The 15,760-nt window shown below is 46.8% G+C and overlaps 1 protein-coding gene across 2 annotated transcripts in view; it reads left to right on the forward strand.

The window, feature by feature from the left end:
• Positions 1–7,514: 7,514 nt before the first annotated feature.
• The window catches only part of sxc (O-linked N-acetylglucosamine (GlcNAc) transferase sxc), a 97,460-nt gene continuing 89,214 nt past the window's right edge, over positions 7,515–15,760 (forward strand). Inside the window, exon 1 of one of the 2 annotated variants that reach the window (XM_080274170.1) lies at positions 7,515–7,727. In XM_080274170.1, coding sequence (XP_080130296.1) covers positions 7,625–7,727 — 103 coding nt within the window. In that variant the 5' untranslated portion in view covers positions 7,515–7,624. Of the gene's footprint in view, positions 7,728–8,227; positions 8,365–15,760 lie in introns of those variants that run through there. The other variant, XM_080274171.1, reaches the window with a different exon arrangement.

A 15,760-nucleotide genomic window follows, 5' to 3' on the forward strand; every position in this document is an offset into this window, starting at 1 on the left:
AAGCCACCAGTAGTAGCAGCGACGAGGGCTCGTCAACTTAGTGCTTGCTAGAGGCAGCACAACCGGGCTTGCTAGAGGTGGCTTGGCCATGCAGGAGTTTCAGTGTTCCAGTGTGCTTGGTAGACGCGGCACCCCCGAGCTTGCTAGAGGCGGTTTGGCCAAGCAGAAGGAGTTCCAGTGTTCCCGTGTATGCTAGATGCGGCCCCCCTGAGCCTGCTAGAGGCGGCTTGGCAACTTAGAAGGAATTCCTGTGTTTCAGTGTGCTTGCTAGATGCAGCTTCCCAGAGCTTGCTAAAGGTGGGTTGGCAACGCAGGAGTTCCAGAACACACACTCCCCAGAGTCCGGCAGGCTTCGCCAATAGAAAGCTGAAGCTGGAGCCAGTCCTGCCCACACCACACACCTCTCCTCCCTCAGGTAGAGAGTGCCTTTCTACCACTGGAAAAGGAATCCCGGGACTGGTGACATGAACTTGTTGTCTCAACTATCTCGGGTCTTCATTGCTAGATCCACCCTGGGCACAAATCACACAACCCTATTGCCAAACTAATGGGGAGAAAAAGCCACGTCGGGCCTCCAGTTTTTCGGAGCCAGGGTCGTAGCCTATCTCTCCCTTAGCCTTATCACCACTAACTCACCACACTCCAACACTTGTACAGACGTAGAGTTAAACCCCGGCCCCTATCCTTTTCCAAAGAGTACCCCGGCGGCAAGTGTGTCATATCCGGGACATCTCGCTCCAGATTTCCCTTTCCCTAATTCCCCTTCGTCCCAGTTGGCCAATTCCTCCAGATAGATTTAATGATTTCAGACATAAATATGTGAAACCTAGTATCATAATAAATCTTTCGCCTTGCCATCTAGAGCGTCTGTGTTTATCCTGTACTCTCAAGGTGTATCGAGTCCTGCCTTGGTGTTCCTCCCTGTTTTGAAGAACCCCACAGGACTAGGAAAATACTAATATAACACCTATCTAAAAAAAAAAAAATGATCAGAATCAGGGGGTTAAGCTAGGATAATCTGAATCAAGGGATTAATCTAGGAAAAATCCACTGGGCGTGGAGGTGCACCGATAACTTCAGCCGTTTGTTCCGAAAAATATTTGTTAATTATGGAGGTCTGTCTCATGAAAGTGATGCGGTTGTCAGAGCCAGCATCGCATTGATAGCATGGTGGAATGCAAGTTGTATTTTGTGTTGGCACTGCAGTTAAGAGTGGTAGCAGGGTGAAATATACAGTAATGAGACCGTAGATTCACGAGTTCACTTGCATAAAAAGTTCATTGTCCATTGTGAATTTGTGATAATTTATTAAATGTATCTCCTGTAGTTAGTCCTTTTATTCACCTAACAGCGCATTTTTTCCGATGCTAGTTATATGCATTTGAGTCAACGTCTCTCTCTCTCTCTCTCTATGTGTGTGTGTGTGTGTGTGTGTGTGTGTGTGTGTGTGTGTTATGCTACATACTCATAGTTCAACTTCTTGCTTCCTGAGTACGAGGAACTGATTTGGGTTCTTCACCGGGTCTAGAGCATGCAACCAGAGGAACAGGGTTCAGAAGCACAGGCTAACCAGTCTTAACACGTATATTACCATAAAAAAATACAGTAGCCGAGCAAAATACAATGTGGCAGATTATACACACTATGGTGGATACAAGGACTAGAGTTGTGGTAAAGATGACAGGGTAGCTGCAGGTATCGCCCATGTGTGGGAGGGGTCCCGTCAGGTGTGCGCTCTCTGAAGGGGTGCAGGACCACAGTCATAGGCCGGATCATCAGGTGTGGGCTGTGGGGTAGTGCAGAGAGAGGCCTTTCTCTGGAGGGTCCTCCATGAGTGTGTCGGTCCTCGGGACTGGGGCCAAATAGGGCAAGTAGGCGCACTGCCTTGTGCCTGCCCTTGGTGGAGGACGGCTTGCCAGCTGATCTGGGGAGGTCTTGGCTGGGAGTTCTGGGGGCGTCCCTCAGCGACCAGGAGCTGCGGCCTCGCCCTTGTCGAGAAGCCATCAGGGGCTGCCCGCAGCATCTCTTCCTCTGGGAGTCCAGCAGCAAATGGTGACGTAGGGGAGCTGACTGCATTGAGCGTACCCCCAGGCTCACTATGGGGCCACTCCAGACCCTCTCCAGCAGCAACTCCACTAGGGAGCTAGCTCCGCCCCTTGGGGTGTGGGGAGAGTGAGAGGGACATCCCGCTCAGCCTCTGGACGAGTGAGGCGAGCAAGGGACGTTACCCTCAGTGGATGCCACAGGGGTGGCAGACGAGGGAAGCACGGTGGGTGTTCCCCCTCCGGCAAGCATGGTGGGCGCCACTGCAGTTCCACTAGACCCTGGGACTGCAGGTGAGAGGAGCACAGTGGGTGTCCTCTCCCTGGTGAGCACGGTGGGTGTTGCTGCAGTCCTGCTTCCAGTGGGGGAAGCACGGAGGGTGTTCCTTCCCCAACAGGCACAGTGGGCACTACCACGGTTCTGCCTTGCCCTAGGATTGCAGGTGAGAGGAGCATGGTTGGCGTCCTTTCCCCAGCGAGCATGATAGACGTTGCTGTGGTCCTGCTTGAGATTGTAGGTGAGGGAAGCATGGTGGGCATTCCCTCCCCGACGAGCACGGTGGGCGTCGTTGCAATCCTTCTTGAGATTGTAGGTGAGGGAAGCACGATAGGCATTCCTTCCCTGATGAGCACGGTAGGTGTCGTTGCTTTCCTACAGGGGACAGTAGGCGAAAGGAGCATGGTGAGTGTCCTTTTCCTGACGAGCATGATGGGTGTCAATGCGGTCCTACATGGGACTGTGGTTACACAAGTCCCACCCCGATCCTGGCGAGTGCTGGTCTGGGTAATGAGTAATGCAGCGGGGTGGCGTACCTCCCACGGGCTCCGTTGGGGGGAAGAAGGGCGCACGATCGTAGGGGACGTATGCCCGTCTTGCTTGGGCCCTTTCTGCGCCTCCCTGTGGTCTCCCCTTGGTGTTGGTATTTCAATATATATATATATATATATATATATATATATATATATATATATTGTATACACACACACACACACACGTTTCTATAGATAATTTTTGTCCATTTTCAGAACTGGGTCCTCATGAGCAAGTGTTACTTACCTAGGACCACAAATGAATGACATATAGCTGTTGCTATATGTCATTTACCTGTGGTCCCTGTCCTGTCAACCCATCCTCCTCAAAAAAAAAAAAAAAAAAGTTCTGACCACAGCAGTTCCAAATTATTTCACATTGTGTAGTTGTTATGCTGGGTGTTTTTAGGTCGACCTCTTGTCGTAAGAACACCAGCTACTGAGCGGGGTTCTCCTTGGAGACCAGAACTAGAATACACTGCAATAGGAATAGGGCATAAAAACTCGGCAGACCAATCTTACACATACATTGCCTTAATTCTTATCTTTCACAATATACAATAAAAAATACCGTACATGTAAGTATGAACACAGTCAGGCTTCAATATACTGTACACAATAATATATGGCCAGATAGATATGGACTCTGTCAGGCCTTGCTATACACAATAATATATGGCCAGGTAACTATGGGCCCTGTCAGGTTTCACCATACAACATAACACACAATATAGGGATACACACTGTCAGGTTCTTTTTGGGCTGCTGGGCCTGGGCGGATTACAGGTGGTGCCCAGGCGTGGAAGGCAGGTCATCAGGCATGCCCTCCCTCAGGGGACACGGAACTGCTGCCAGGGGTGAGGTCGTCCGGGTGGGGCTGCAGGTTGGCATACATGGAGGCCCTTTCCTGGTGGGGCCATGACCTGCGATGTGGCCCCCTGGGTCATCTGCAGGTGGGGCTCGGGAGGTCCTGTCCCAGGGTCCTGGGGGTGCACCTGGATGACTGAGGGCTGCGGTCTCCACCGGGTCAGACTGCTGTCAGAAGCTGCCTGCAGCATCCCTTCCTATAGTGGTGTCTATCAGTGGTGGGCGCTGCCCAGGGGCAGCCTGTAGTGCATGGATCCTCAGGTCCGGGAGAGGGCCTCGCCACAACTCCTCGAGCTGCAACTCCTTTGGGGGGCTGCATCTGTGAGGAGAGAGAGAGGGACGTCCCACTTGGCCTCCAGATGGGTAATGGGTCAAGCCAGGGACTTCCTCTGAAGGGGCAGTCTCCGGGGCTGTGGATGAAGGGCATACAGTGGCTGTCACCACGGTGCTGTTCCCTAAGGAGTAGGTGGATGAAGGGTGTACAGTGGCCGTCCCTTCCCCGGTGCATACAGTGGCCATCACCATGGTTCTGCCTCTGCCTGGCTTACCAGCCAACGTGCATGCAGTGGCCATCACACCCTGCCCGGTGGGTAGTGGCCGTCACCATGGGGCTGGTCCCAGAGGTGGCTGCAGCCAACGTGCGTACAGTGGCAGTCACGTCCTGCCTGGTGTGTACAGTGGCAGTCACAGCGGGGCTGCAGGGGGCAACAGCTGAAGGGCGTACAGTGGCCGTCCCTTCCCCGGTGCATACAGTGGCCATCACCGCAGTGCTGCTTGGGACTGTCTGGAGACAAGTTCCACCCTGATCCTGGCGAGGGCTAGCCCGGCTGGGATGTCGTTGGCCGGGACTGCTCTCCTGCTGGCGGCCATGTTGAGTGGAAGAAGGGCGTAGGTCCGTGGGCCACTTAGGCCCCTCTCACATGGGCCCGGCCCTCTCTCCATATGTCCCTCCGTGGTCTCCTCCTTGGGTGGGTGTTACAACACCCTTCCCTGGGTTTCTCGTGGGGGCAGGCATTTCAGTAGTTATGATTTGCATTCTGCAGCATATGCATTAGTCAATAAATTTTTATTTATAATATATCAATATATATATATATATATGAAATACAGCATAGTGCCCCCTGGAATATTCAGCCACCTCCGCGAGGAATACAGCATAGTGCCTCTGTGAACTCCCAGACACCCCCACAAGGAGCCCACGGAGGAGCAGCAGCAGCGCACCAAGACTCGGTGCGACAACGGCCTAAGTCAGCCAGGGCTGCACGCCCCTATGACCCAGAACCTGCCCGCCGTCACCATAGCAGGAATACTGCACTACCTTCTGGGCGAGCCTCCACCAACCAGCTTAGGGGTGGAGCTGTCTGTCCAGCTCCTGCCAGCACCCCAAAGGAGTTGGTCTGTAGCCGCTCCCGCCTTCGTCAGGAGATGGCCCGGTAGCCTCTCTGAAGGTGTCTTCCTCTTTGAGACGGCCTGCAGCCGCTTGCCCCTCGCTAAGGAAATGGCCTGTAGCCATCCTGAGGGTAATCAGGAGACAGCCGGTAGCCACTCCAAACTCCCTCCTAAAGGAGTTGGCCTGTAGCCACTCCCGCCTTCATCAGATGGCCGGTAGCCGCTCTGAAGGTGTTTCCCCTGAGTCGGCCTGTAGCCGCTTCACACCCCTCCTGCAGGAGTCAGCCTGTAGCCACTCCTGCCTTCGTCAGACAGCCGGTATAGCTGCTCCAAAATTGTTTCCTCTGAGTCGGCCTGTAGCCGCTCCTGCCTTCATCAGACGGCCGGTAGCTGCTCCAAAGGTGTTCCCCTTGAGTCGGCCTGTAGCCGCTCTACATTCCTCCTGAAGGAGTCGGCCTGTAGCCGCTCCCACCTTCTTCAGAAGGCTGTTAGCCGCTCCAAAGGTGTTGCCCTTGAGTCGGCCTGTAGCTTCTCCACACCCCTCCTGCCGGAGTCTGCCTGTAGCCGCTCTCGCCTTTGTCAGATGGCCAGTAGCCGCTCCAAAGGTGCCCCTGGGTGTGCTGGCAGTTACTCACCCTCTCAGGCCACAGCCAGTAGCCGCGCCCCTGGAAAGCCACGGCCAGTAGCCGGGCCCCACACCTGGAAGCGGCAGAGAGACATCCCAGCTTGACACCAGTTGCCCGACCCCTGACCCAGAGGGCGTAGAGGAGTATTGGAGAGGTCCTATAGCTTCCCCCGGCTTCTGCTCCCTACAACTGGGTCTGGAGGAGACCCACCTGACGGACCCCGACGCAGACGGGTGCCACAGCCCCTCCCTGTCGGAGCCGCCCATCCCTGGGGACCGCAGCCCTTGGGAACCCCAGACCCTCTCTAGAACGCTCGGGCGGGAACTCCCTACGCCTAAACGGCGGAGGACCTCCACGTCTGTCAGAAGCCTGAACGAACGGTTCAGGCAGTTGTTCGGCCCCAGTCCTGAGGACCACACTCCTGTCCCCAGCCCGGAGAATACGGGCCCCTTCGCCACCTGCAGCCCCGGACGAGAGCAGACGCCTCTGCGCGTGATCCCGTGCCCCCTTGGTACTACCTCCCCTGGCGGTGCCCCAGCCCCGGCAGAAGTAAAGCTGTGTTGCCCCTCGCTCTGCCGCACCCTTGACGCCCCACGACCCATAGTGACAGTGACTGTGCCATTATAGTAGTAAAACAGTGACGAGGCAGAACAGTGAATTAATAGTAATAAACCCAAGAGTTAGTAAGCAGAATCGACACAGTGGAATGATAATGGTCTAACAGTGACGAGGCGGAGCAGTGAATTGTTAAGCACGAACCTAAGTGCTAGTAAGAGAGACCGACGCAGTGTAACCATCATACAGAGATCAGAGAAACGTCCAAGCCGTGGAGTTTGTAATAATAATTAACCAAAAGTCCCTTGCAAGTAGAAAATAACGAAGTGAACACGCTACCAGTAAACTCCGCCTCATACTACCATAATCACAATTAGACCCCAGTGCCTTACACCCTCCCGTAGTGAGAATCATCTCTAAACTCTCCACGCGCTTAGAAACCTTGGACTCCGCCTCGAGTGTTATTTCCCTGTTTTCTCTAACAGTATCCTGCGAGATACTATTTACATTATCTAGATATAAGTGTTTATAATCGCACAGTATATTGTGTTTGTAACATCTGCTGTTTCCCCTGTCTGACTGAGTAATACACGTGTAAGGTTATTGCCTGGAGTTTTTGTGTCCTGCCTGTCTTATTTGTCCTAAGCCCCGGTCTCGAAAGAGAACCCCGCTACACGTTAAGCGTTTAAGGAACGGGAAGCCGAACCTAAAACACCTAGCATTACAATATACAGTATATATATATATATATATATATATATATATATATATATATATATATATATATATATATATATATATATATATGCTAGGAACGACGGCAGTGATCTTTCGTTGTAGGTAATATAGGGAAAATTAAAAAAAACAAACAAACTGATGTATTGTTTAGTGAACAATGGCATCTGCATCTCAGCCTCTGCGCAAGCTCCCCGTGAGGTATCTGGAATTTTCCACCAAAATATGAGATAACAGATATCATAATCATTAGTATTCAAACGTGCATACGCATACAAAACGCAACTAACTGACAAATATGCATATAACAAGAGGAGATACTTTAATTCTGCCATAGCCAAGTGATGTGAAATAATTTGCAAGGAATAAAGGCTTTAATGCCAAGAAGCATAAGGATAAAAATCCAATGCCGTCAGGGTCCTGCGCAGGACTCCACCCCTCAGGCTTTCCCATCGATTTTTACACAAGCTATCTGCTGGCCTTTGTCGCATCCCACAACCACTCTGAGTCTCGCCATTACGTCCAGGACACGCCTTTCCAGGGCTCGAGCACTGAAGGAAAGCTGTTCTATTCTGTTTGAGAAGACCATATTCCAAAGAGATGTCTCAGAACAGCCAGCAAGTCTCGTCCTCTGACACTGTAAAGATGGTTGTGAAATCAAACCAAGCCGCTAATGGGAACGTCCATCATATCGCAACGATTGGTATGTATTGTCTAATTTATTTCCTGCAATGCCAGTCAAGGATGTAAGTAAATAATCTGCTTTTATTTTTATTTTTTACCCAGTGTTCGCGCCAGACGTAAAGGTTGGTGCGAGGCTAGGCGGTGGTGCCACGTCAATTATTTACGTGTAGTGGATGAAAGCCTAATTTACTTATTTATTGGCTTATTTCAGAACGAAAATGTAGTTGGATCGAGAAGTAGTACATTTCGTGATGGGTGATGGTCATTTGAGTGATTTTTGGAAAAAGTGTCCATTTCAAAAATTAGTACGTGGCACAGTGCAAAGTACGCCCTGAATTACCATTGCCTATAATTACTAGTTTTATACCTGTTATATTTGATATTAACGTCTGCTGAATTCCACTGAAGTGTTTTAAATCATTTCAAAATAGTCATAATAAGGTGGCATATTAAACAGAGGGACAGCCAGCTGTCCTTGGCGGCCCCGTCTGTGACGTCACAGAGCGCGTGGTTGGCAGAGCAAAGAAATCTCCGTCACTTTTGCCGTTTGCCCTTGGTTTTGGAGTAGCTTTCTGTCCATATTCTGTGATGCTTGATGCCTAGTGTGATGAAGATGAGTGGGGTGCCCCAGTCCACCGTGCAATACAGTTACCAAGGTGAGGGACGTGTGAAATAAGGGTAAAATGGCTCCACTTGGACTGGGCTTGCTCATTGACGGTACGTGGGGCATAATTATGGAATTTAGCGTGTTGATTTTTCATTGATTTTCTCAGCAGGAACCAAACATGCCCATGTATTTTGTTGTCACACTTCGTTGAAAAGCTAATACGTTACAAGCTTGGGATGAGTATTAACCACGGTTGTGAGCGTACGGGTTATCCTATGAAAACGATTAAACATTGGATATCTTTATTGTCATTGTCGTGGATCCTTTGTGATTCAAGGCAAATGATGGTGCATGAAAGTAACTGGTACTTTGATTTCCTCATATTGTAATCCTAAGTAGCTGCTCTTAGGTTAATGAATTTATAATTAGGCCTACCGTAACAAGCCTGCCAAATGGTGTCTGCTAACAGAAGCTTCTGGCAGAAGCAGGTGCAGATGAACATTGAATATTGTATTTATATTTAGAGTAGATAATATTTCCCTATGATGTTTTTGTTTAGGATTGGTTTTAAATACTGATACTTAAGAAAAACAAGTATAATTTGTTAACATACGTAAACCGAGGTGAATTCGGACGATTTTTTTTTTTTTTTTTTTTTGTGCCATGTAATCTAGATTTTAATTCAGTCCAAGATCTTAAGTATTGTATGTGGGGCTGGTCCACGAGGGTATCGAATCATAGCAGTAAAAATTTTTAAATGTTTCATATATAATTATAGCAAATATAGTAATGGGTGTCCGAATTTGTACTCAAACTTTGGTGACTTCGGACACAATATAAATTCGTACATAAGTAGAAAATGAATGCATATGACTACCCTGGGTTCCCAGTTTAGTCTCGGTTGTATGTGGGGCCATTTCGGACGTTCTGGGGCTTTTAAAAAAATGTTCTTCCAGTACAAAAATAATGCCACTCCCTTACAAAATAAGCTAATGACTATAATGAGATAAGAACACGACAGCTACAGCTGTTTTTTTTCCCTTGGTTTAAATAAAACATATTGGAACACATGTAGATAATATAAATCTAGCTACAAACCTTAGTAAATACTTAAGTCATTTCATGACTAATAATTTCGTTTTTGGAAGACTAATGGAAAATTCGGACCTTGATCTCCACCAGTTCTTTTCTTAAATGTTCGAGTCATTGGGTGACCTTGCTTAACAGGTAGTATCATAAAAGCTCAAGAGTATACCTGGAAATGACATAAATGAACCCAGTTACACACAAGATCCACATCTGGCAAATTATAGGCAGTTGTACGTTATAAAAAGTGTTATTTTTTCGTTCATACTCCCCCTGTCCGAATTCACCCTAGTGTCTGAATTGACTCCAATTTGCATTACAATTTTAAAAATTTCGTTAAATGCCCAGTTAAGAGATTAATTGAGAAGATAACGCCAATTACTTACTTTGCACTTTCACACTACGCATGAAAGTACATCTGGGCACCGAAGATTTTCCTGCATCTATTCATTACCATTTTTGCCAAAGAAAGTTTGCCAATGTTATGAATTTTATTCTTTTTACATATGTTTGCTTTTCAGTACCGTATATATTTGGTATGTGTCACGTGATATATTAAATATCTTTATACACAAAAGTACATTAAAGAATTACAAACAACTGGGTGCAAACAGATTTCTAATATGTTTATTTAGGAAGGGAAGAGGTTGTGTAGATCAGATATTCATTCTTAGATCTTTAGTGGAAAAGTTTCTAGAGAAGGGAAAGAAATTGTATGCGGCTTCCATGGATTTGAAGAAAGCGTATGACAGGGTGGATAGACAAGGATTGTGGAAAGTATTAAGAATATATGGAGTAGATGGAAAGTTGTTGAATGCTGTGAAGAGTATGTATGATGGTGCTAAGGCTGCAGTGTGTGTGGATGGTGAACTAAGTGAATTTTTCTCTTTGGAGGTTGGGTTGAAACAGGGATGTGTCATGTCTCCATGGTTGTTCAATCTGATCATGGATGGGGTAATAAAAGAGGTACAAGGTAGGGTAGTGAATGTTGGAGTGGCCCTGGTGAGAGAGGATAGTGTTTGGAAAATCCCTGTACTGTTGTTTGCACATGATACTGTGTTGTTGAGTGAAGACGAAGGGGAGCTGCAAGGCTTGGTGGGTGAGTTTAGGAGAGTGTAAGAAACGGAATCTAAAGGTGAATGTAGGGAAGAGTAAAGTGATGGTCTTTGAGAGAGGTGAAGTCAGTGAATGTACAGCGAGGTTGGATGGTGAGGAATTGGAGAATGTGAGTACGTTTAAGTACTTGGGTAGTGTGATGAGTAAGCATGGAGGTTTGGAGGGTGAAGTGCTTGAAAGGGTACAGCAGGGAAGAAAGGTTGCTGGTTCTTTGAAAGCAGTGATAAGAAACAGGGAAGTGAGCATGGAAGTGAAAAAGTTACTACGTGACAGTATTGTGATACCAACTCTAACGTATGGAGGTGAAGCTTGGACGTTGTTGGAAGGACGCAAGTCAAGAGTGAGAGCAGTGGAAATGAGTTATTTAAGAGGAGCCTGTGGAGTCACCTGGAGAGACAGGCTGATGAATGAGGATATAAAGGAGCGTTGTGGTGTGGATGTGGATGTGATAGGAAGTGTTATGAGGAACACACTGAGGTGGTTTGGCCATGTGGAGAGGATGGAGGGTGAAAGACTGATGAAGAGAGTGTATGTGAGTGAGGTGGAGGGGGGAAGAGGGAAGGGGAGGCCGAGGATGAGATGGAGGGATGGGGTGGAGAGGTATATGAGAGAAGGGGGTGTGAGTTGGGAGCAGGGCAGTGAAATGGCGGGGAACAGGACGACGTGGAGGCTATTTGTTTGTGGTCACCCCAAACGGGATTGAGACGTTTGGCAATAGATAGATTAATTAATTTAAATAACTTTTTACTGCAATAATGTCCGAATTCTCCTCAGAGTACGGGTGCCTTAAGCAGAGAAGCAGCTGACCAAGTCAGTTGTACATCGTGACAGTTTTGATATTTTCTCGTTATTTTTAGGGTGGTAAATGAATATTCTACATTATTTCCATGTTGTTTTCGGCCATATTTCTTCCACTGTATCAACTGTAGAGTGTAATGGCAGACACTTCCAACATACATCCCAGTTACCTTTTAGTAGCTCTCCTAATTGTACATTCTTACCTAATCATACCTAGCAATTTATCCTAAGTGCATCAGTAAATTTTCAGAAATACACCAACTACAGGACACTGATATGCTCATTGGTGAATTTAGGCAAGTCTAAGCATTTTCTTATAAACATGAACTGACCTTATTAAAGAGGTTAGAGCTGACCATATTAAATGCTGGAAGATATTTCATAACCAGACCTCAATTGCACCAAATGAACTTTATTCTCTTCCTTCATTAACTCACCCTAAGGGCCATAAATTCAGGGTAGCCAAGCCCCGCACTTCAGATGAGTGTAGACGCAGGTTTTTCAGTATCAGATGAATAGACCCCGGGAACTCTGTCAGATGATGCTGTTAGCATTGACTCAGTTGTATCATTTAAAAAGTCCCTCCTCTCAACTAGGTCACATCTTGTCCAGTTACATTGAATGACTACAATTCCTAGTTTGAAGTCCTTCTAGCAGTGTAACTACCCTGCATATGACACAAAACCTAGCCCCTACTCTATTGTCTGTTCTGATGTGTATAGGAAATGGGGCTGGCATGCCAACTGGTATGGGTTGCCCTGATTCTTGAAAAGTTGAATCCTACCAATCCATACTGTTAAGTTGTAGTGGGGTAGCCAACCAAGTGAGTAAATAATCGTCTCAAATGCATTTCTTCATATATAAAAAAAGATGGGGGGGGAGGCGAGTCTCCAGCTCCTATCTCTGACTTTCGTTGCATCTGCCAACCTACCCTAACCTAATTTAATCTACTGTAGTCTGGTTGTAGGTTCCATAGCTGATGGAGTCATGAGCTGAACCCCCCAATTCCACTCTTATTTACTTAGTGCTAAAAAGTGCATTTGCAATGGCTGTATACAGTGTAGAAAAATTGATTATAATTGCATAAGCTGAATGATGAGCATGTGAATGTCACTGTACTGGGTATGTTAGTTGGGTGTATTTCCGAAATAATAGCTACCACTTAATCTAGCAATTTAACCTAAATTAACCAAAATTCAAGTAAGTTTTAGTAAGGGTGCCATCACAAACATCAGTGAGGCATGTGGAACCTGATAACAAGGTCAGCAGAAAACAGTTGTTTTGCCCTCATGGAAATAGTCAGACAAATGAATTGGTAAAGTCCTTTTGCTGCTTAACCCCTAAAGTACGCAATTTGCTCAGCAGGTCTGTCCCTCCAGCCGCAAAACAGGGTTGATTTTTCGTCTTTCACAAAGGTAAAAATTTTTCTTCCACATTTCAAGAGACTGAATTTACACACCTGAAAATGTAAGTTTCAGCCAGAATGACCAAATAGTTATTGCACAATCACCCGTCAAAAATGCAAAAAGTTACCAATCCCCCATGGGTGAAAATAGAAAATGTACAGAAAATGCATTATTTATGGTAAATAATTATAAATACATAACTAATGTCAATGTGAAGTGTTCCCTAGGCATGAAATGTCAGTCAGGCATACACCGATAGCAACAAAACAAGCCAGGCGAAAAGTGGAGGTTGAGTGTGTGTGTGGCTGGAGGGGGGGAGGAGGATGGAGGGAGAGGGGAGAAGGGTTGCTATGCACGCACTGGTTTAGGGGGTATGTTGGGGTATGGTTGGTTGGGAGGGGACAATGTGATGATGCAATGGGGCTGGGAGGAGGCAAAGTGACGGTGGTGAGGGGGAGTTCCTTCTCCCCCACCTTAGGGGGCCAATCACGCCATATCACCCCAGACACACTAGCTCCCATTGGTCTGATCCCATATATGTCACCAAAGGGGTGGAGTTACCCTCCCCCAGTTTTTTCTGTGTCCTTATCGATTGTGCGGTATAGGCTGGTGTATCAAATTACACAAAGGCATGATCGTACAGCACAGGTCTTTAGGGGTTAACCCGCCTCGTCCTGGCAGATTTTTCACCAGTGACCACCTCCCCAAAGCCCAGCAGATCCCCCCCCCCCCAAACCTCCACTTTTTATGAGAAACATTGAAAATTCAGAAAGTGCCCACCTGAGCGTAGAAGTGACCTGTACAGTATAGGTGACCCAACCTTCACCTGGTACGGTGTTCTGTGGAGCTGTGCTCCAGAGATGTTTTCTGTGGGAGGGGCAACAATTCCAGACCACTCAGAATAGGTAGATATTTATTTATTTGGCATGAATTTATATGTAGTACGACTATATTGGTTTTCACTCAGTAATATAGGTGATAAAAGCGTTGTTTCACTCACCAAACATCAACATACTGCCCCTTCCTTGGTGACACTACCTCCTCCTCATTTCTGATCGTTTCTTCCTCTGGCGCCACGTAAACTTTGTCCTCCACGTTGTCATTGATTGGGGAATCACTCTAACCTTGAATTTCATACCGTGGCATGACATGCCTTTACTGGCCAGGTTACTGGAGAGATAGGCTGACGAATGAGGATATAAAGGAACGTTGTGGTGTTGATGTGGATGTGATAGGAAGCGTTATGAGGAACACACTGAGGTGGTTTGGCCATGTGGAGAGGATGGAGGGTGAAAGACTGATGAAGAGAGTGTATGTGAGTGAGGTGGAGGGGGGAAGAGGGAGGGGGAGGCTGAGGATGAGATGGAGGGATGGGGTGGAGAGGTATATGAGAGAGGGGGGTGTGAGTTGGGAGCAGGGCAGTGAAATGGCGGGGGACAGGGCGACTTGGAGGCGATTTGTTTGTGGCCACCCCAAACGGGATTGAGGCATCTGGCAATAGATAGATAGATAGTTACTGGTAAAAGGTGAGACACTGCCGAGACTCGCATGCTGTGGGGTGGGGGGTCGCGCGGGGTGAGGCATTGTCTCCGTGTGGCTTGGGTAGAGGAAGGTGTCCCCCGTATACATACCAAAAATCACACCTGAAATTTGAAAAATGTGCAAATGACAGACCTTGCAATTGCAGAGCGTTTATAAATGTCAGCAGGAGTCACAGTGACAGAACTTTTGGGCACATATGTATGTCAGTGGGATGGGGCGGGTTAAAGTAAAATGTACCTTTACCAAAAATTTGTTTGCAGTTATTTATTTTTTTTTATGCTCTGTATTTTGATCAGTTCTGAAACAGGAATGTGCCGTGTCTCCATGGTTGTTCACTGTATTATTTATATGAATGGAGTTATACAAGGTAGGGCAGAGGATGTTGGAGCAGCCGTAATGAGAGAGGGCAGCGTTTGGAAAATTCCTGTTCTGTTGTTTGCAGGTGATATTGTATTGTTAAGTGAAGACAAAGGGGAACTGCAAGGCTTGGTGAATGTTCAGGAGAATGAGTAACGGAATGTAAAGGTAACTGTAGGGAAGAGTAAAGTTGTGGTCTTCGAGAGAAATGAAGTCACTGAATGCACAGTGAGGCTGGATGGCGAGGAAGTGGAAAGTGTGAGTGCATATTAATATTTGGGTAGTGCGATGAGTACGGATGGAAGTTTAGAGGATGACGTGCTTGATGGGGTACAGGGAAGAAGGCTACTTTGATAGGGCCCTTTATGACTTTATAGGGTCCCACACAAAAGGCTAGTTAGAAAGGTTCACATGGTGTAGATGGCGATGTCTTAAAATGGGTAGAATGCTGGCTGAAGGGATGAAAACAGAGAGTTTTGATAAATGGAACTAAGTCAGATTGGGTATTAGTAACTAGTGGTGTATCACAGAGTTCAGTAATCGGTCCCTTCTTTTAATACATATACCATATATATATGAATGATCTAGACTTAGGAATCATTAGCAGTATTAGCAAATTTGCTGATGAGAAAAAAATAAGGTGTATCATTAACTTGACTGACGATTGCCTTAACTTACAGAAGGACCTTGCTATACTGTCCAAATGGCCTAAAAATGAACTAGTTGATGGTTGATTTTAAACAATTTATTTGGATGATAAATGTGCTGAATTATCCTATGATATGGGTAATTTGACAAAGCAAAGTAAAAATCTGGCTATACAGCAAGCTTGCCTCAAACGCATGGGTTTCGTTTCAACCGTGGCTCTTTCGGCATGAAACCGCATAAGTTAAAACTACTCCTTATTTTGCTCCCTAGGCCCCCTAAATGTGGTATTTTGCTGTTATCTGTCATTGGTAATCAACATAAAGCACATAAAGTGGTTAGAAGGTTTATTTAATGTTATAACTTGCCAATACTGTACTGTACAGCAAAACTTCAACATCTGTCTATCTATCTATTGCCAAACGCCTCAATCCTGTTTGGAGTGGCCACAAACAAATTGCTTCCATGTCATCCTGTCCCCTGCCATTTCACTGC

This window comes from Coenobita brevimanus, chromosome 57, assembly GCF_032717465.1.
Source record: "Coenobita brevimanus isolate Jiangsu-jjx chromosome 57, ASM3271746v2, whole genome shotgun sequence".
Classification (NCBI taxonomy): Eukaryota; Metazoa; Arthropoda; class Malacostraca; order Decapoda; family Coenobitidae; genus Coenobita; species Coenobita brevimanus.